The 20151-nt window shown below is 38.7% G+C and overlaps 5 protein-coding genes across 6 annotated transcripts; 3 read left to right on the top strand and 2 right to left on the bottom strand.

Annotated features, from left to right (window-relative positions):
* The first annotated feature begins 165 nt into the window (after positions 1 to 165).
* LOC115629707 (GPI ethanolamine phosphate transferase 2) lies at positions 166 to 3667 on the top strand. Its single transcript, XM_030526230.1, has 7 exons — positions 166 to 379; positions 439 to 997; positions 1058 to 1188; positions 1244 to 1458; positions 1527 to 1735; positions 1787 to 2517; positions 2862 to 3667. Exons 1-7 carry the CDS (start codon positions 213 to 215, stop codon positions 3634 to 3636), a joined length of 2787 nt encoding a protein of 928 aa, XP_030382090.1. The 5' UTR covers positions 166 to 212; the 3' UTR covers positions 3637 to 3667.
* On the bottom strand, positions 3589 to 6762 carry LOC115629718 (origin recognition complex subunit 1). The gene is made up of 3 exons (XM_030526243.1): positions 5356 to 6762; positions 4446 to 5297; positions 3589 to 4315 (listed from the first exon to the last, which is right to left on the bottom strand). The coding sequence occupies exons 1-3, from the start codon at positions 6677 to 6679 to the stop codon at positions 3711 to 3713; spliced, it is 2781 nt and encodes a 926-aa protein (XP_030382103.1). The 5' UTR covers positions 6680 to 6762; the 3' UTR covers positions 3589 to 3710.
* Positions 6763 to 7559: 797 nt separating this feature from the next.
* Positions 7560 to 14816, bottom strand: LOC115627402 (quinone oxidoreductase). Of its 2 annotated transcripts, none has more exons than XM_030523069.1 (3): positions 14703 to 14816; positions 8587 to 9423; positions 7560 to 8525 (listed from the first exon to the last, which is right to left on the bottom strand). In XM_030523069.1, exons 2-3 carry the CDS (start codon positions 9330 to 9332, stop codon positions 8108 to 8110), a joined length of 1164 nt encoding a protein of 387 aa, XP_030378929.1. In that variant the 5' UTR covers positions 9333 to 9423; positions 14703 to 14816; the 3' UTR covers positions 7560 to 8107. The 2 variants fall into 2 exon arrangements, with proteins under 2 accessions (XP_030378929.1, XP_030378920.1); XM_030523060.1 differs by lacking the exon at positions 14703 to 14816 and adding an exon at positions 10996 to 11162.
* A 380-nt stretch (positions 14817 to 15196) lies between these two features.
* On the top strand, positions 15197 to 17665 carry LOC115630326 (cytochrome b5). The gene is made up of 2 exons (XM_030526867.1): positions 15197 to 15387; positions 17014 to 17665. The coding sequence occupies exons 1-2, from the start codon at positions 15268 to 15270 to the stop codon at positions 17299 to 17301; spliced, it is 408 nt and encodes a 135-aa protein (XP_030382727.1). The 5' UTR covers positions 15197 to 15267; the 3' UTR covers positions 17302 to 17665.
* Positions 17629 to 19981, top strand: LOC115630316 (glycerol-3-phosphate dehydrogenase, mitochondrial). The gene has a single exon (XM_030526857.1). The coding sequence runs from the start codon at positions 17629 to 17631 to the stop codon at positions 19909 to 19911; it is 2283 nt and encodes a 760-aa protein (XP_030382717.1). The 3' UTR covers positions 19912 to 19981.
* The last annotated feature ends 170 nt before the right edge of the window (positions 19982 to 20151 follow it).

Here is a 20151-nt window from a genome sequence, read left to right as displayed (position 1 = left end):
CAAATAAAATCTAATTAAAACGCGATATTGCAATAATAAATGAAAATTGCCTATTATTTGTCAACTGTAACATTTTACTGCATACTTGCAGAAATGGGGCAACCCTGCTTCTACAGTACTTTTATTTGTTTATCTTTGGCTGTTTTGACAGGCTGTCCATTTTTTCTGTCAATACTATTGTATCAATCTATAGTTCCAATGTACTGTACACAATGGAAGCTAATAATAAAAGCCGCCTCACCTACACAAGTTACATGCTAACATTTTTCCTGTGCGGCGCCTTACTCTTCTTGTTCGGTTTCTTTCCGGCCTCTTACTCAGCATCGGAGGAAGACAGCAGCGTTCCCAATGTGCGGCCAACTTCCTTGCATGGACTTAAGTAAGTTTATCTAAAGTGGGAGATTATGTTGTTATGTTACGTATGCTCTATTATTTTAGAATTCATCCACCGCCGAGAAGCTATCAAGCTTTTATCTTATTTTTGATCGATGCCCTGCGCGAGGACTTTGTTAATGCCTCGACAATGCCAGTGGCGCATGCCAGAGCATGTGAGAAGCTGACAGTGCACGTTGACATTCCAACTGTTACAATGCCACGTCTGAAAAGCATTACAACTGGCACACTGTCCAATTTCATCGACATTGCTCTGAATGTAGGGCATACAGAGCAGCTGCATGACTCCTTGCTGCATCGTTTGAAACAGCATAAGGCTAACGTTTCTTTCGCTGGTGATCGCACCTGGGTGGAGCTATTTCCTAGTGAATTCAACAGGCATTCAGCCAACAATGATTCATTTTTTGTGAATGATTTTTACAAGGGCGACAGGAATGTAACGAAAGTACTAGGTTTGGAATTAGAAAAACGGGACTGGACCTTGCTTATACTGCATTATCTGGGCCTAGATCATATAGGGCATGTTGAAGGTAATAAAAGCCCAAGAGTGAAGGACAAGTTAAAAGAGATGGATGACGCGTTAAAAAATATACTAGACCATAAGGTGGGCTAAGATTTTTAAGGTAGCTTTATGTGTCTCATTCATGTTGTTAATTTTTTTCAGAATATTACTAATTATTTATTAATGTTGACCGGTGACCATGGTATGGCAGAGGGTGGTGGTCATGGTGGTAATACACCTTACGAGACATTAGTGCCACTGTATTTATTTTCCAGTGATTGTAGTAAATCAACGTAAGCTTTCAGTCATGATTAGAAAATTGTTCGATTTAACTTACTTTACTTTTAGCGGTGGGCCAAAGCGTTACAACCAAATTGATTTGGCGCCTACTCTGGCTGTGCTGTTATCCATTGAGATACCGAAAATGTCCATTGGATGTTTGATACCGGAAATGTTACAGTCCCTGTCATTGGAACATCAAATGTACGCATATTTTTATAATGCCCATCATCTTCTAAATAGAGCCAGAGTGAAGTTTGGTCATGAAAAAGTTAAGCACAGTGGTACGTACGTACAGTGGTATATTTTCATATAAACTTATAACATTATTGCTTTACTTCATTTATTACAGATTACTATCATTGGTATCAAAATGCCACACTGTTGCACAAAAAGCTGTTGCATTCAATACGAGACCGCGAAAGCACCAGTAATGTCCACTATCAGGTTGCGAAGCTCAATTATATGCGGATGGCTCGTGAGATATCAATGCTACTTTCTGAATCGTTGGTGAAATTTGACTATGGTTTCATAGCCATAGGATTGGCCCTCACACTTTCGGTTCGATGATAAATAAGTAATACAATACTTTTTACAATTTAATTTTTACAGAGCTCACTGCACATTGTGCTCAGTATTTTGTTTCTGGACGTAACTGATCAACTGCAAATGGACAGATTAAAGGCCAGACAACTGTTACTATCTTTAGTGATTGGTGTCATTTCAAATGTAGTCAGTCATCACTTAGACTTGATAATTACCAGCTCAATTATGCAGTCCGTTCTGTTAGTGTTACCAATAGGCATCTCGATTTACCTATCAATTGATGTGGTGCAAGCTTTACTCACGATCATGCTACCACCCTTGTACTCGCGCCGACTTAAATTATGCATACCCCTCCCGCTTCCTTTGCTAATTTGCTTTGCAATACGGACTTTCACACTAGGTTCGTCATCATTTATAGAGCGCGAGTATAAAACTTGGTACTACTTAGGCAACACATTATTAGTTCTTACCTCCTTTAAAACGCTACGTCGTCGCATTACTAAAACAAATGTAGAGTTAGATGGACGGCACTTACATAAAATTGCCTCTGTGTGCCTGTGGCAACAAAGGAAAGTATTTGTTGTCCTAATACTGTTAACATTGATGCGGTATTTGTATCGTTTGAACGTTATTAAGAGCACCTTAATGCTGTTCTCGTTGTTTCTACTATGGGCGCGCCTCCGTAAATTTAATAATTTGCTTCAAATTGTCTTAAATGCCGTAGCATTTCTATTGGTGTTCGGATTCCGTGTTCTAAATGGTGACGTAGATTTCTATGGTCTGAAATCGCATATTATGTAAGTATAGTTAAAATGATTTATACTTTGAAAACAATTGCCAACTTATATGCCAATCTTAATGAATATTACGATAAATCTTACATTTATGTAAGAAAATTGTAAAAAAAAAATTGGCAATTGAATTTTACAAATAGAGTTGGCCTTCATAGTTCATTAGCTGAATTTATCACTTACGTTACTTTGAATTTATAAATTAATCACAAAAATGAATTATTTTCAATTTAAATAATACAACTAAAATCGTTTTCGAATTACTTTAGACGAAATGAACGAAGGCCCATATTTACTTAATATACATACATATATACCTTGTGAAACGCTTACAACTTGTTTGTTTTCAGGGCGCGCTTCATTGTTCCTACCTTGGTTTTATTCTGGTGTTGCATGGCCGCAAATATCTTACTTGGCTATCGCCTCGCTTTGCCGCAAAAAAATCGGGACGGTGTTTTAAACATAAAGCCTCAGAACGTGTTACTGCAGCTACTGCAGACAAACCTGAGTTGCTCGTTGGTGGTGGCGTCGCTGCTGCACAAGGCGCAGAATGTTGTGCTCCTGCCTACAATGCTTATTACACTGGACCAGACGTACAAGCTCTGTGATGTTTACTGCACAAGTGCGCGCAAGTTTACTGTGCGCCAGGTGCATGTGTACAAGATCATAATGACGATATTCATTGCCCGAATGTTTTACTTTTATCAGGGCAACTCGAATAGTTTGTCCACCATTGATTTGACGCCAGGCTATATTGGGCAGACAAATTATAATCCTATAGTGGTCGGGATCTTTGTCACATTGAACACATATTGCGCTGAAATACATTCCTTTCTCTATCTGATCGTGCACACACTGCGCACGGACCTGAGGAGCGTGGGGATCATACAACTGCAGCCACCTTATGCCGTCGCTGCTGACACGTTGGTGATGCCCATGTATGCTGCCATGATTATGCTGCCGGCAGCATTTTACCTTTGCCTAATGCTAGGGTTTCGCTATCATCTCTTTATCTATTCCGTTTTTTCACCTAAAGTATTATATGACTGTTATACTGTTTTGGTTTTTTACTTTGTATTTGTAATAACGAGTTTGTACTTTAAATTGTTTAAAAGAGAAACTTAAATATAATTAAATTACTGATAAAACCTTTGTAGCTAAACGTGTTAGTGTCAATTAAAATTTTCTATTTAAAGATTTTAGTTATTACCCTCCACTCGCAACGCATAGTGGATGTCATCGGCGCTGACATTTAACAGAATTTTTTGAAATATATCGGTACGCGAATGCTCGCAGATTATTAGACGCTCAGCACCCAGTTTGGAGCAGAGACGCAAAGCGCGACCCGGCGCCGGAACTACTGCGCCCATAAAAGCAGCAATTGTTTCCACCTGCGTGTAAACGCCCATAAAAGTTGTTTCCTCTACGCCCGTGCGTGTAACCTCGGCGGCAACAGCCTGTAGAAAAATCTGCTCCAATCGAGAACAATTCTTAATGGCCTGAACCTTGGCGCTTGCAATCATTTCGGCCAAAGCCTGCTGGACATGCAGAATACTGACGCATTTCGTTGCCGTAGCCACTGATTGTTCGGTCATGTCCGCTATCTCAGTGGCGCGTCGACATATGTCCAGAGCTCGACGCGCATCACCAGATACGGCGGCCACTTTGCGCGCTACCAGCTGTACTGCCTCACCCTTAAAAGCATCTGAGCCGCCCAAACGTGCTGTGACGATTTCCTGCAACTGTTTATGCGTATATGGTTGAAAAGTGAGTCGTGTAAGACCCAGACGCGAAGTGACCTTGCCTGCCAAAAAGAAAAAAAAGTAGTATATGTTAAGCATCCGAGTTCTAGTAAATTGCTATCGATATTGGATTTCCATACGGATGATATACATATGTACATGCATTTTATTAAATCATCTAAAATGACCTACCCATTAGCAAACGTTCTGGCAGATCCATGGTATTGGCGATGGTAATCACTACTAGCCTGGCCGCAGACTTAGTTGGCCAATCTAACAAATTGTAAACAACATCCTGTCGTCGATTGCATAGAATATCGAGCTCATCTACCAGGAGCACAGTCGTTAGTCGTCGTGGGGCCGGCGTGGTAAAACGCTTCTCCAATAAAGTGTGCGCATGCTCCCACGAGAGCGTTTTGCCTGTCAGTTGCTTGTATATCTGCACGTATGCTTGTCTTGGTTCTGTTAGACGCATTCCATTGATTTCAACAAAGTCGAATTGTGTCAACTTTTCCTGGGCTACTTGGTGTTGAAGAGTACGAATGACGCCTGTTACTGTGGCTGTTTTGCCTGTACCGGGCACTCCTGAGACATACATGCAGCCACCGCACTCGTCCTGAATTTTGCCCTCCAAAAAGCTGTATATATTATCGAACTCCTTTTCGCGACAAGGTAAACTCTTGGGAATAATAGATACGTGCAGCTGTTCTCGCGCCAGCTGCAATTGGGATTTGCAGGATTTATCTACTGGCCGCAGACGCTGCTCTATAGTAGGACTTAATTCGCCGGCACGTATTTTTTTTAGCTTCTGCGATGGTGTCAGAGGCGCACTATCCTTGGCTGGTCTCGTGGTTGTACTAGCACGGCGGCTGCGAGTAGGGGTCTTTTGTGTTGACTTCTTGGGTGTGTAGTCTTCATCTCCCTCCCCTGAATGGGATATTTTCGCACGACTCCGCTTAGGTGTAGATATGACGTCGTCGTCCTTAAAAATGCGTTGCTCCACAATATTTGAAAGTTGAATGCTACGCCTTGGGGTTCCTTCAGCTGTAATGAACAAAAAATTAGTCTATGGTGTATCTTTTAATGGTACATTTCTGCTTACCTAGACGAGAGGTTGCCGATTTCAAAATGCTCTTGCGACGTGTGGTGGGCGTTTGCTCCGTAGCTCCATTTTCCTGCAATTCCCTGGACTTTTTGGACGGGGTATGATAAATATCTCCATTAGTAATGCCAAGTCTTTTTCTTCGTTGTGAATTAGGTGTATCGCACTGCCTATCTAGATTCAGAGGATCGCGATCTTCATCCATAGATGCCAGGCGCACGGATTTTCTTCTTTCCGAAACACGCAATTTAATTTTCATATCATTTGAGGGGGTCTTAGGATCAGGTGTTTGTTTCACTATTGAATAGTTAAGGCAGTCAGAATCGGCGGTTGTATCTGCGCCTTTGTCCAGACTGAGATTAAGATTACGGCGCGCGGCCGAGGCGCGTGATTTGGGCGTCTCTATTTTGGCATTTTTTTCAGTTAGAGGTGAGGCAACAAGATAATTGGCATTAATCTCTGGCTCACCCACCGCATCCAAACGTTTTTTTTTCTCGGATAGCCGCACCACACTACGACCCCCAACAATCTTTATGGGCGACACTTTGTTTTCACTATTGAAATAGTTGACGTCAATAAATTCCACGGCGCTAGCGGCAGCCACTGACGCTCTCCGGCGTTTCTCGGCAAAGTTGGAACGCTCCGAGGATGCTTTGTGTGCTGAAGCGGAACCGCTCTTGGTCGCATTTTGCCTTGTGCTACTTCTGCGAACACGTTTAGCTTCTACTGCAGGTGTGGTAGTTTCTTCAATTTGAAACTCCAAAGGTATTAAACGATAAGACTTCTTTTTCACCTTAACAAACTTATAGCGACACACGAACATGGGACAACTGATATTATACTTCGTTTGGGTTTGCTTTAAAATCTGATCAGCACTACACTGCGAAGATGCCTCGAGTACAATACACTTGCGATAAATGGCACCCAATGCTACGTCGTTGTCGTAGGGTCGATGCTCCTCTACAATTTCTACTCCAAAATCAATACAAATATTATCATTATCGAATTCCTTATGTGGTAAGGCTTGTGGACGTGAGTACCATTGAACTATAGCGCGGCTGGTTTCCTTGTTGGTCATCTCCCGCAATTCATAAAGATGCAAGACCCTTGCAACGTCACAACCATCCACTGTGTCAGGTTCGGCCGCATCGGCGTTTGAAACTAATATGTAATCCCCGACTGATAACGTCAGCGGGCCGTAAATGCACTTTTTGTAAAATAACACGTTTCTGTGCTCCAAATTCTTAAAGTATACGTTCGGATCGTTGCTGCCGATCCACTTAATCTGCTGCCCAGTACTAAATGAATTTTCTTTATTCACCATTGCGATTTGATGTTTACCGTAGATTGAATCTACTTAGTCAGCAATAATATGTTTACGGAAAATAGGTTGCGTTCTAGTTTGGCTAAAATGACTTGTTCCTCCACTTTGCCGCGCTGCGCTGCTCGTTTTGGCGCTCAAACTGAAGCAGCGTTTCGATTGATGTATCGATATCACATGTAGATGCCATATCTTAAAAAAAAGTAATATATTTTCGAACAGCAGCTATATTTCATTCAGGCGGTAATTCAGTTGGGCTTAAAATTTTTTTTTATTAATGAGAACCGCAATCATTTATGAATCAAAGCTGAAAGCATCAAACCCCAAGGTATATTTGTATATGTAAAATATAATCAAGTTAATAGACATTTACGTTTGAAGAATGAATATTGTGCCACTGGAATGGGGTTACTAGTTAGTATCTGATAGTAACTTACTACCTTACTTGTTATATGTAACGAACCAAGAAGGTGGCCAAGTTAATTTCTGCAAATAAAACGGCCATTCTTTTAGATCTTAACATTTTAAAAAGCCATAGAATTTAGTGACCGTATTTTCCAACAGTAGTGTGGTCACACTGCTGAATCTGTTCGACAAAATCTATTACACAGATCTATCTATCCATACATTCAAATTAAAAAAAGCTTACAAGAATCGAAAAGCTAATTTAAGGCTTCGAATAGAAAATATCTGTATCTCATGTACTTCTCAAATTAGCAGACCAAACTTGCAGATTATGCTAGCACACACAGACAGTTAAATTTTTGTTTGTATGTTTTTATTCATGAGTAGTAGAGTATAATGTAAATCTTGGGTACTTTGGGTACGTTATGAGTAGTACAAACATCAAGCGAATTGAATCAAACGTTTTCATATGCATTGATTTTGTTAACAATTTGTATTATATAACATTTATTTTAAGTTATCGTATTTGTTCTATGGGTTCACTTTTTAAATAAACCATAAAACAATAATACAATTATTCCTTAATGTGATGCGCAGCATGTGCAAGAATGAACTTATTTGTATGTATTTACGCAAATAAAATAGTAAATGATTCAGACATGAAATTCGAACGAGTTCCTTGTAAATAAGTTGTTATATTGTTTGCTTAAATTAAAATCAATCACAATCTATTATATAATACTTAAAGTTCTTATAATCGAATCCAAAAATAATTAAAACAAAAATTTCAGTGATCGTATAAAACATATCAAAGCATATCAAAAGTACAGCTATCAGATACTAACGCTACTACAAATCAAGCAAATTAAAATATTTCTTCTGCTTCTCTAATCTTTGAGATTATTGCAAGAGTTTGTTGTAATGTGAATATGCAAATGTCTCTTTGACTATAATAATAATCAGATATCCTTTTAAAACACTGAATGTATGTAAAATGAGTTAATGTTAACCACTAATGTGTATGCTCTATTCCACATCGTGGAAGCGCAATATGGCGCGTCCAGGAATCTCAGAGTTACATAACTTTTGAATAACTTCAGCGGCCTGCTCGCATGGGAATACCGAATGTGGTGGGGGCTCTATTTTTTTGGTAGCCACCAATTGCACCAATTCCGCCAACTGCTCTGCCGTTCCATTTGAAATCGGTATTATCTCCTGCTGATACTCGCTGGAGAGTCTTGAGAACTTTGGAAGCAATTTTTCGGCCACTTCATCGCTAATCAAAACTACACCACCTTTCGACAAACAGTGCATCGAGCGATGCAGACTTCTGGAAGTTGTGCCAAAATCAATAACTACATCCACGGGTCCACCGCATACATCCTTAGTGCGCTCGATCAACTGTGGCTCGTAAAGACACTCATTCCACTGCACAACGCTGACGCTGAATGTGTATGGAGGCAATTAGTAAATGGTACAAAAAAGGAACTCGGTGCTTAACTTACTTTTTAATTTCTGTGGCTAAACGGAAGCCTTCATCCCTAAGACTAGCCACAGTGATGTCCACACTGGCCGAACCCGTCAATGCAAAGTGATAGGAAGCGATGCGCACTGCCCAGAGCGCCAGACCACCAGTTCCCACAATTAAGATCTTGCATTTTTTATTTGGTTCAGTGCTGGCACGCTGTTTTAGAATCTCTGTCACCACAGCTTGAGCCTTGAAGACAGCATTCATGGCCAGCAATGCACCCGTCGGCAGCATGGCGGCCACACTTATGGGCAGGCTATCAGGTATCGGTACGATATGCTTAAGATCGGGCACCACCATTAGCTCGGCATAGCCGGCCGGAGCCTCATCAAATGGATAGACAATGACGCGCTGACCAATGTGCAAGCCACGATTGTTTGCCTCTGTAATCTCTGAGCCCAGTGATTCAATAACACCAGCTACTTCAAAGCCAGGAAAGAATGAACCTTCACGTATGCCCTGGTGAGCGGGCGAGGACATTGATGTGAGCGACGTAATCGATGCGCTGGTCGGGCAATAGTCGCTTAACTCCGAAGACACTGACGAGATGCTAGTAATTGAATTGGAGCGATCTCGGCGACGATAACAGGCGCCGGCACATACAATCTTAATGCGTGCTCCCTGGGGCGGTGTGTCCTCAATGGGAACGAAAAAGTTAAAGACGCAGTTCTTAGCCCCCGGCCCAGGGGACTCAATTGACACTTGACGGCAAAGTTTGTTCATGTTGTGTTGTGTGTGGTGATGATCGATCGGCGGCAAACCAGATGCTGAAGAGGTATCTGCTGTTGCGTCTAAGGGCAATTGATTTGTGGAGCTGGAAGTTTATCAGACATTCATTATTTAAGGTGTTAGTTAAAAATTACATAAGCTTTTATAAAACGATATTTGTTTTTAAATCGCCTATAGTTAAAGGGAATCTGACTTCCCTGCTGCTCCCTTTCAATTAAATTAATAACAACATTATAATAATAATAACAGGATTTAAATATAATGTAAAAAAATAATTTGCTTTGCTATTTGAAAGAAGCCATTTGCTTTATAAATTGCTTAAATATGAATATGGAGAAATCCACATAATATTACTGTTTTCCTACTACACTTCAGCTTTCGAAATTTTTGAAGAATCGGATAAATTTAAGTAAGAAAGTATCTTAAGTATTTGTAAATCTTGTTAAATTACTTTTTTTTCAATTCAGGTATCCCAAAATTAAATTAACCAACTAAATATGTATGTACGTAAATAGTTTGATTTGGAAAAAGGCCATATGATATTTGCTTATTGAAATTTTCTTAAATTCAAAATACACATGAAAGCTCATATGTGAAATTAATTCAGCTCGTTATCGTCATTTTAAAAATAAATATTTTATTGGATTGGCCACATCTTTTGTAAAAATTGTATGAGCAGTCTATGCATTCTCGCTGAGTTGGGAAATTTCTAAAAACGTAGTTGTGTTTATTGTGTACATATTTGCTATAATACTCGTTTCAATGCTAACAACATTATCGGACACTTGGCTGCCTGTAATACATATTGGAAATGAAAACGCGCCCATTAAAATACGTTTGTTAAAAGTATATCTGAAAGGTCAAATTGCCAGCGTTGCTGATACAACTAGAATATTCGTATGTAGCCAGTCTTGCTATATGTGGTGTAATTTTGTCATGTTTTATTAATTGGCATGTGTGCACAGTAATCTAATGAAACCTATTTTAAATTTTAAATTTCCGTAAATCCTTTCTTTTATCAAGGCACATAAATGAATATTTAGCTGACAAGTTGCTTTACTTCTCTTGCCCGGAATTAAGCAATTCTTTGCTATAAAACTAACAAAGTTTTTTCTTTTCGGTTTTTTCTGCATCGTATTTCCACTATTTCTCAATATTTTTGGTATTTTGTTTAGTTTTGTATTCTAAGTTTATATATAATTTCGAAAATCAACCAGTAATTTTGATTGAGGTTACACACTAAATTTGTTTCCAGGCACAAGAGAAAAACAAAAATATATTTTTCCGGCCGTTGCAAAGTGTTGCATTTAATTTGTATAGTATATATAAATACATATGTATATGTATGTGTATATAATTAGCACAACATTTATGTATGTACATACATATGGTGTATGCGCTTCTACTGAATTAGTAAATGAAGTCGATAAAATGTAATTTTATGCCCACTAAAAATATTTCGAAATGTAACGAAAAATAAATATGCCTCAATTTTCCAATTACTATAATCACGTTAAAATCAGTGGCTAATCAGTGGCTAAGACAAAAATCCAATAACAAATTAAAGAAAACTGGACTAGATACTTAAGTCAGGCCATGTTTTACATCTTTTAATAAAAATAATCAATACTAATTCAAGTGTGCACCAATCTTTTACCTCTTTGAATTAAGCACATTATGCGGTTGACTGTAAATATCGACCGGCATTTTATTTTATCAGTTTTCTTCTTCTGTTTTTATGCTAAAGCACTTATTTGTATTTCATATAAATTTTATAGTTATATCTTTGTAAAAATCTTGTAAGTTAACACTTCAGTTAAGTTTGTTTGCTTAAGCTGCGGGAGATTTTTCTTTTAAATCGGTAGTACTCGAGAAAACGTGTCTTGACGAGCGCACTTCCAAAGAACAACTGAAACTTTTTTCCTGGCGTCGGGCACTAAAAGCCAACAGAGAAAAATATACAAACGCTCATGGATACACACCAACACACATTCATGCATCACATCGAAATGAGTACACTGAGACTGCTGGTTGGGTTTCTTTTAGAAATGAGTGGAAAAATAAGATAACAGCAATCTGAAGTTATGCCTTAAATTTCCCCAGTGTATGTACATACATATTAACATGGGTATGTAATACATACTATGTATACATGTAAGTCTATTATTTATTTTATTTTCTTCACTCATAACATAAATTTCAAAATCCGTGTAAAATACCTCAACACAAACCAAAGAGATGAATATGCACAAAGGAAAATACTTCTGATGAATTAATTGCCCAAGACAGTTGCAAAATTAAATTCATATATGTATGTACGTATGTACATATAATAATAAACTGTAATGTTCTACTTTTTTTTTTGAGAATTTTCTTAAATGCGACATGTCAGACATTAATATGTCAACAACGGTTTCAGACTATCGCCTCTCAGTCACGTAGTACAACAAAGACTTGGGGCAACAGACTAAATAAGATTATGTTTTGATTTTTTCTGATAGTTTCATTGAGAGAAATTAGGGCAATTTAATATTGTAAGACAGAATGCGTAGTAATTTCTTGTTTAACTTTTAGTAAACAAACAATTTAGTTCGTATATATAGAACACAATCTCATAACAATATTTGCCGAGTGAGTATGAAACTGTTAGCGCGCACACTCTGTATGTGTGAACAAGGGCGTACGCAGTTTTCATATAGTAATTGGGGGTTTTAAAAATTACATTTAAATGCAGAGGATGATTCATAAATTGGAACCAATTGACCTCAAATTTTATTCAAAAATCGATTTACATGGAGTTTAATCTGTTTTATCAATTTGTTTTTTTTTTTTAACGAAAAACGAATACTATATTATACATATATCGCTCAGATGTGTGTATTGCTGCTTTCTTGTGCACCTTTTTTTATATATTTTACTATGTTTTCTAAACGACATTTGGTCGCTTGAAATGCGTTAAATGTTCAAAAAATTGTAGGAAATTCAAACCGACCGCTCTATTATTACAGTGCCGAATGTTGAGAACCTTCTGCCTACGCCCTTGTGTATGCGTGCTTTGTTTGTTTGCAAAACAAAAACGGTGCGAGAGAGATGTTTGAATGGATATAATACTGGAAGAGGCAGGGGGTGACAAAAGCAAAGGCAGCAAAAACAACAAGCAAAACATGTGCGCATGTTTGCTGCGTGATTATCACGCACTCGCCGGCTGATCAGCAGCCGGAATATTGGACAGGCAAACGGCAAGGAGAGCGTTTCGTTGCAAGTCACCCTCTCTCGTTTGGCCTTAACTCGTCGGCCTATAGAAAACTGATCAACTGGCAAATGGAGATTATTGGCCGCCAATGCATCTCACAAACTTACTCACATATGAACATATTTACATATTTGTGTAAGTATATATGTATATTATACTTGCATATATGTACATACATGCATATACGTACTATCTAGATACATGCACATCAGGCACCACAGATTGAACTTCGTAACGTACGCATTTCACATTTCTTTGGTGCGTTAATTTCCTTTTGTTTCTTTGTTTACATACTTTTTTTTGTTACATACGTATTTTTATTGAGTTTACTTTATAGCATTTGCAAAATGTATCTTGTACATTAAAACCCATATTTATTTTATTCCTTAACTATGAGAGTTCAGATTTAAATAAAAATCTTATGTAGGTACATATATAAGATTCATTTTTGCAATTAATATGATATAGTAAATGTTAATTAACATCATATGTGTATGTAACATTGATTTTTTGTTTCGGATGAAATAAGTTCATTTTGTTTCGGTTAGCTTTATAACTTTAATAAAAGTATCGTGAAAATTACATCTAAGCTAAGCATAAAGAAATGTTATGTAGATTTAGTTAAATATAGAATGTGAATAAATATGATTTGAATAGGTAAATAAGTCAAGGACTGATAGAAAATAAATAGTTGACAATATTTATATGTTAGATACTAATGTATCTAAACAAACATTTGGAAGCAAAATATTGTATTTATTGTAAAGTGTGCTTAAAGAACTAACCCAAATCAGAGTCAGCTTTGCCATAGATATATAATAAGTATGTTTATGCAGAAAAGTAAACCCAACTCAATTGCAACATTTACGAGAAATGGCTTTTGGCTCAATATTCAGGATACGAGTATGTTATACTTTATATTTTGGAAATTAGTATAAAAATTCATTAAAATATATTGTCCACACAATAAAGACGGTATTCGGTACTTCATCAAACACATTTATACATACATACGTTATTTACAAACAAAATTGTATATTTGAAGCAATTTTGAACTTTTGATTAATTGATGGATGGACATGAGATCAGCACATAAGTATTTTTGAATGATTGTATGTTTATGTACTGTAAAGAGCTTTAATTGGAAACTTTTGCTGTTCAATTCCAGCCAATTGTCATTGTCGAATCAAAGATAATGGGGTTGGCAATGCATTTAATCGTTTGTTGCATAGTTGAATAAAAAATGTGGGCCACTTATTTTTAATATGAGTTGTGCGGCCTGTTTCCTAACTTGAAACTTATTGCACTGTTGAAAAATATACTAACGATTTATGCAAACATAAATATTTATTGTAATCGTTTTTACTAAACCGGACTGAAATAAAACAGTTCTATTTTTAAATCTTTTGTGTGCATGCGATTACCGCGATCACAACCTGGGTAACTGATCAACGTTGACCGGCAACGCATGTTGGTTTTTGTTCTATATTTAATCCAAAATAATTTATAGTTGTTGATTAATCACACACATATGCATACATATGTATGTGCATATGTACATACATACATGTATATAATATTGTATCTACAAACAAATTTATTTATTTTCATTTCAAGAGTAAAACACTTGTTTGGTTGTTAAGTGAAGTTTCCAGGCACTGATAGAATGGACACTGTCAAGCAACTTATTTATTTACAATACACTTGACTCGAGTTTTGTGTTTTGATTTTCTACGCGTGTATTTATTTTCCTCCAGTTTCTTAGTTTGACTATAAGTTAATGTGTGGAATTGACCAACATCTTAGGTCAATGGTATGTATACATAAATAAGTACATACATACATACATACTACGTGCACTTAAGCAGACGCCCAATTTCGTTTAATATGGAAAAATTACGCAGTAAAAATGTGGTCAAAGGAGCGGTTTCCAAATACATATACTTATGTATTTTTTCTACTGAATGCTTTTTCTTTTCCTAGATTCGGATAAACTATAACTTGTATTGAACTCATTAAATAGAACCCAAACAACAAACTGTACATTACCATTTAAAGCCACATGTTGTGGCTAAGTACAATTGCGTAATATGATTTAATACACAACTTACCTAAGTAGATTTAAAATATAGAGTTACAACAATATAATTAATTTAGCGTTACGCACTCTAAAAATGTGGTTGGTTGGCGAAATAGTTTTATTTTCTGCCTTACGGAATTTATTAACTTTTAATAAAACACCGACGCCTTTGAAGCGCTACAAAATAATGCGTGAAACAACAATTTTCCTTGCTTGTTTTGCTTGCAAATCCTTCTACACTGTTATACAGAATGAAACGGCAAATAGCGTACAGGCAGGACCCATTTGACTTTGAAATCTCCTTTGGTGAATACAAACGAAGCAATATGTAAGTGTAAATACAAAAAACGTACATGCGCAGTAAAAATATACACCGCTTACGAACTTCAAAATTTAACAGTTCGGCGAGAGCTGGAACAGTTGGGGAACTGACTCCGCTCACAAGCACATTTTACAACACTCAACTCAATAGCGATAAGAGCTGTGGTGTATCGAAGACATGACATCCCTGGGTTATTAGTCGTCAAGCAACAGCGCAATTAAATAGTTGTGTTGGACTTTTTCGATTTGGAACGCGCACTATTCAACAAGTAGAAATGTCCAGTGAAGGAGTGAAAACATTTACGCGTGCAGAAGTTGCCAAGCACAATACAAACAAGGATACATGGCTCCTAATCCACAATAGTATCTACGATGTCACAGCATTTTTAAACGAGGTAATGACCTGACCAGCGCACAGACAGAGAAACGGCACTAGCAACAACAATGGTACACGTTGAAAATCAGGGCGTTGAAAATCAGTAAACCCCGACCGTCACCCGTTTCTTGAAAAAATCGTCTTATCATCCAGACAATCATTTTATAGCAAGTGCTTTAGTTCGTCTTTATTTATTGTACATTAGCTTTTGAGGTGATATGAAAGTTTATTTTGAACATTTGTATGCATACACATATGTATATGTATATATGTAGGTGTGTTCCACTTGGCACATTGAGCTGTACTTTGACCTACAGTCGCTGAATTGACCCATACCCTATGTTATTTTTTGTTCAATTAAAATTTGATATGTGTATTCGAAGTTTCTAGAGTGACTATAACACATGCTACTCTACACTGATGCCATCATTGCATCAAGTTATTAAGAAACGTTTAATCTGTCGCAACGTATTACGATTTTTATACTCTATGCATGAAATGTTTGTAGGTTTGCGGGAAGTAAAAAATTTAACAGGCAGAAGGAGGCGTGACAGACCCCACACAGTATATACATATATGCTTGATCAGCATGACAAGACGATTTGAACTAGCCCTGTCTGCCTGTCCGTCCGTAGGAGCCCCTGTATCTCAGAGACTATAAGAGATAGACATTGTTTTATTTTTTTGATACAGTGTGTAATACCAATTTTAAGTCCAATGCCCTTTATGAATGTGCACGTGTATTTCAGAATTTTCTGCCACTCCCCCACTATTAGTGATTTTCCATAATTAAAACTTGGAAAATACCTCCAGTTAGTGATAATGGGTTTTAGATTTATCAGGATAGGTCAATTTGAAAAGAAGCACAAGCTCTGCCCTCAAATCTTGTTTTTGTTGCTGCTTTGATTCAATTTTATACTGCCCACATATACAGAGTATTTTAAAGTCGGGACTCCACTTGTTGAAGTCTACTCTTGAGTAACGAATTTGCAAATTGTTGCGAAATATTATCTTTTCAAAACGACTTACACAAAATCCACTGATTGGTTGCCATCTCCAGCACGGGTCAAAAGCTAATAAAAAATCAAGGTATTGCATTTGCATGTCATTGCCGATGGATCAGACGACTTCCTAAACTTATGTAATATTTTGTTATTGTTTATGTGTGCATACAGAGCTGGTGGTGTGCTTTACACGTAAATATTGTCTTCCGACATTTTCATGGGTGAATACATATATATTTCTGTACATATATACGTATGTTCATACTATACATAGGTGAAAACTGTTGCTCTCTTTAGATAAGAGCTGCCGGCAGACCTTTAGCTGTTTGTCGAACGAAAGTAGATTTTAATGATTACAATGCATAATTTAAAATTTTAAATAGTAAATGAACGTATTGGTGTCTCGCGTGTGTTTGCTAACATCGGAATTCAAAGTTCAGAGTTACCGAATTTGTAAAACAAATGGTTTATTAAGTAGTTTTAAAAATATTCGAAATCCTTCGGTACCGGTCCTACCTGAGCGTTTTATTTAAATAAAACATAGGATTTCTTCTTTCGTCTTTATTCTTTCACGGTCAGCCAGTCATTAGCATTGCACTGTGAATCCGGTGCTCATTCAATATTCGCATTTTTATTTTCAGCATCCCGGTGGCGAGGAGGTGCTTATCGAACAGGCCGGCAAAGATGCTACAGAGAACTTTGAAGACGTAGGCCACAGTAACGACGCTCGAGATATGATGAAAAAGTACAAAGTTGGCGAACTGGTTGAAAGCGAACGCACAACTGTCCCACAGAAGTCGGAACCCACTTGGAGCTCAGATCAACAAAATGAGGAAAGCCCCTTGAAATCATGGATATTGCCTCTGGTGCTGTGCTTGGTGGCCACGCTATTCTATAAGTACTTTTTCGGGAGCGCCAAACAACAATAAAAGGCCCTTACGTTATGCGCTGGCTTCAACTCACCCGATTCCCGTAATCACACCAAGCAATTAATGCCCCCTTCACCGCGGCTTAAACGGCCTATTACTGTCTTACTGTGTTATTCGCCCGGATGTAGTGGATTAAGCGGTGGACGTAAACGGGAAACGGTTGCGCTGGCAGCTTTGTGCAGTCTGTAGTGAATTTTTGTGCTAAGTCTTAAAGGTAAAACCGTTAACCATTCTGCAGTCGGTTGCATTTTAATTTGTAATTTCGTAGTAAGTGGGCTTGTGTTTTCTTAAGGATTGTATTATCACTTTCTTCGATATTCAATACCAATGAATATTAAAAATACACAAACATATTTAAAACGAATTCAAAAACACTTCCATATGATTATTGGAAAAAATCGTCAGGCATCTTGTTGTAAATATTCAAATTTCTGTAGAACAGTCCCGGATCACATCTTGAATCTCGGCTTCCCCAGAATGGCTAAACTATACCAAGTGGCTGTGTTAGCCAGTAGCACCCTGCTGGCTCACACGGCTATGTGTCACGGTGACAGCGGCCCCAACACAGTGATCGCGCCTCAAATGAAACGAGAGCTCCCCACTCGGAAGATGAGCATCGATTCGCTTCAACGCACAGAGTACGATGTGTTAATTATAGGGGGCGGCGCTGTTGGCGCTGGCTGTGCCCTCGATGCGGCAACACGAGGCCTCAAAGCGGCACTCGTCGAAGCAGAGGATTTTGGGAGCGGCACGTCATCCAAGTCCAGTAAGCTGTTGCACGGTGGAATCAGGGATCTGGACCATGCTATTAAGCACCTTGACTTAGCAGCTTTCCGGCGCGTGCGCAGCGCTTTAAAAGAACGCCACAACATTGCCAGCATGGCGCCTCATCTGAATCAGCCCGTTCCTATTATGATACCTGTGCATCATTGGTGGCAAGCTCCCATTTATTGGTTGAAATTGCATCTTTACCATCTGCTTGCACCACGTGGCGGTAAGGGGTTCTATTTCATTAACGCAGACGCATCACAGGACATTTTTCCTATGATACGAAGAAGTGACCTGGTCGGAAGTTTCATTCTCCACGAGGGTCAGCACGACGACGCGCGCATGTGCCTGTCTGTGGCATTGACGGCCGCACGATATGGCGCCGACATATGTAACCACATGAAGGTGGTCGAATTGCTACGAAACAAGAAAAACGCAATTGTGGGCGCCAAGGTCGTTGACCAAATGACTGGTCGAGTGTACAAAGTTCGCTCCAAGATTGTAATCAATGCAACCGGACCATTCAGTGATAGCGTGCGTAGAATGGAAGATCCTACTGTACAGCCAATGTGTATGCCCAGCTGGTGCTCTCATATTGTCTTACCCGGTTTTTATTGCCCTGAAGAGGTGGGCATATTCGATCCTAACACAAAAGATGGCCGCACCATATTTTTTTTGCCTTGGCAGGGTCACACGCTCATGGGCACTACAGACGCCCCATCAGATGTATCCACTGTAGCCCGTCCAACTGAAAACGAAGTGCAGTTTCTATTGGAGGACATTAAAAATTATGTCAGTCCACACTTCGATGTGCGACGATGCGATGTACTGGCGGCCTGGGGGGGCTTCAAACCCTTGCCTGTCAACAGTGGAACCTTGAAACGGACACCATTGCAAAGTCATATTATTAATTTGAGTGCCGGCAACATGATAAGTATTGTGGGAGGCACTTGGACATCTTTCAGACTAGTTGCGGAGCGCGCAGTTAATGCAGCTATAAAATATGGCAAGTTAGAACCTATGCGTTTATACACAATAACTCAGTATTGTAAACTTGATGGAGCTACGGGATGGTCGCCTAACATGTTCATACGACTCGTTCAGGATTTTGGAATAGAAAAAGAAGTGGCGAAACATTTGTCGGATACTTATGGCTCAAATGCGTTCAAAATCGCAGAACGTGCTAATGCAACAGGCAAGTCGTGGCCCATTGTCGGCAAAAGATTGCACTCAGAATTCCCATATATCGAGGCAGAGGTGCGACAGGGCGTAAAAGATTATGCTGTCACGCTGGAGGATATGATGGCGCGACGTTTGCGCGTTGCCTTCCTCAATGTGCAAGTGGCAGAACAGCTACTGCCCCAAATAGCGAACATAATGGCCGAAGAACTGAAATGGTCGAAAGAATATAAAAACAAACAGATCAGAGAAGCGAAAAAGTTTCTTGTAACACAAATGGGAAAGGTAATGCCTGATCCGACTTTTGTCAGCATACCCGTAAAGATGTCGGTGCGACAAGTGCAAAAATATGCCAGGCATTTCAGGAACATGGACGAAGATAGTACCGGCTATGTGTCCATAAGCAAATGCTGCAAAGCTATGAAAGATATGGGCGTAAAAGAGGTACCCGTGGACCTAATGCATAACGTACTGCGCGACATCGACTCTCACTCGCAGGGCAAAGTCAACCTGTATGAGTTCCTCCTCCTAATGTCAGCTGTCGTCCAAGGGGACACGGCGTATTTGAGATATGCCAAGATGCATATGGACAAAAAGGTGGCCGCAATCACTGAAACGAGACGTCGAGTCATTCCTGTGGAGCAAACTGGAGGTGGTTTGTGATAGGAAAAGCCAAAATTTTTCCATTCAAAATTAACAGCTCTGAAATAAATGATATGTATAGTCTTTGCAATTTTTGTTTTGCCTTTTCTATCGCCTTTTTGGTTACAGCGCTGACAACTTGCCGCGATTTTAGAATTCATTTTGCCCAGGTGGCAGCCTCGGCGCTAAATACTCTTCAATACATAAATATGTATGTACATATGCATAAACAAAATTAAAAAACAGAGCTTCCAAGGGAAA

Source organism: Scaptodrosophila lebanonensis, unplaced genomic scaffold (genome assembly GCF_003285725.1).
Source record: "Scaptodrosophila lebanonensis strain 11010-0011.00,11010-0021.00 unplaced genomic scaffold, SlebRS2 tig00000001-arrow-pilon, whole genome shotgun sequence".
Classification (NCBI taxonomy): domain Eukaryota; kingdom Metazoa; phylum Arthropoda; class Insecta; order Diptera; family Drosophilidae; genus Scaptodrosophila; species Scaptodrosophila lebanonensis.
The sequence above is the reverse complement of the archived record's forward strand: the minus strand, read 5'-3'. Positions and strand labels throughout refer to the sequence as shown.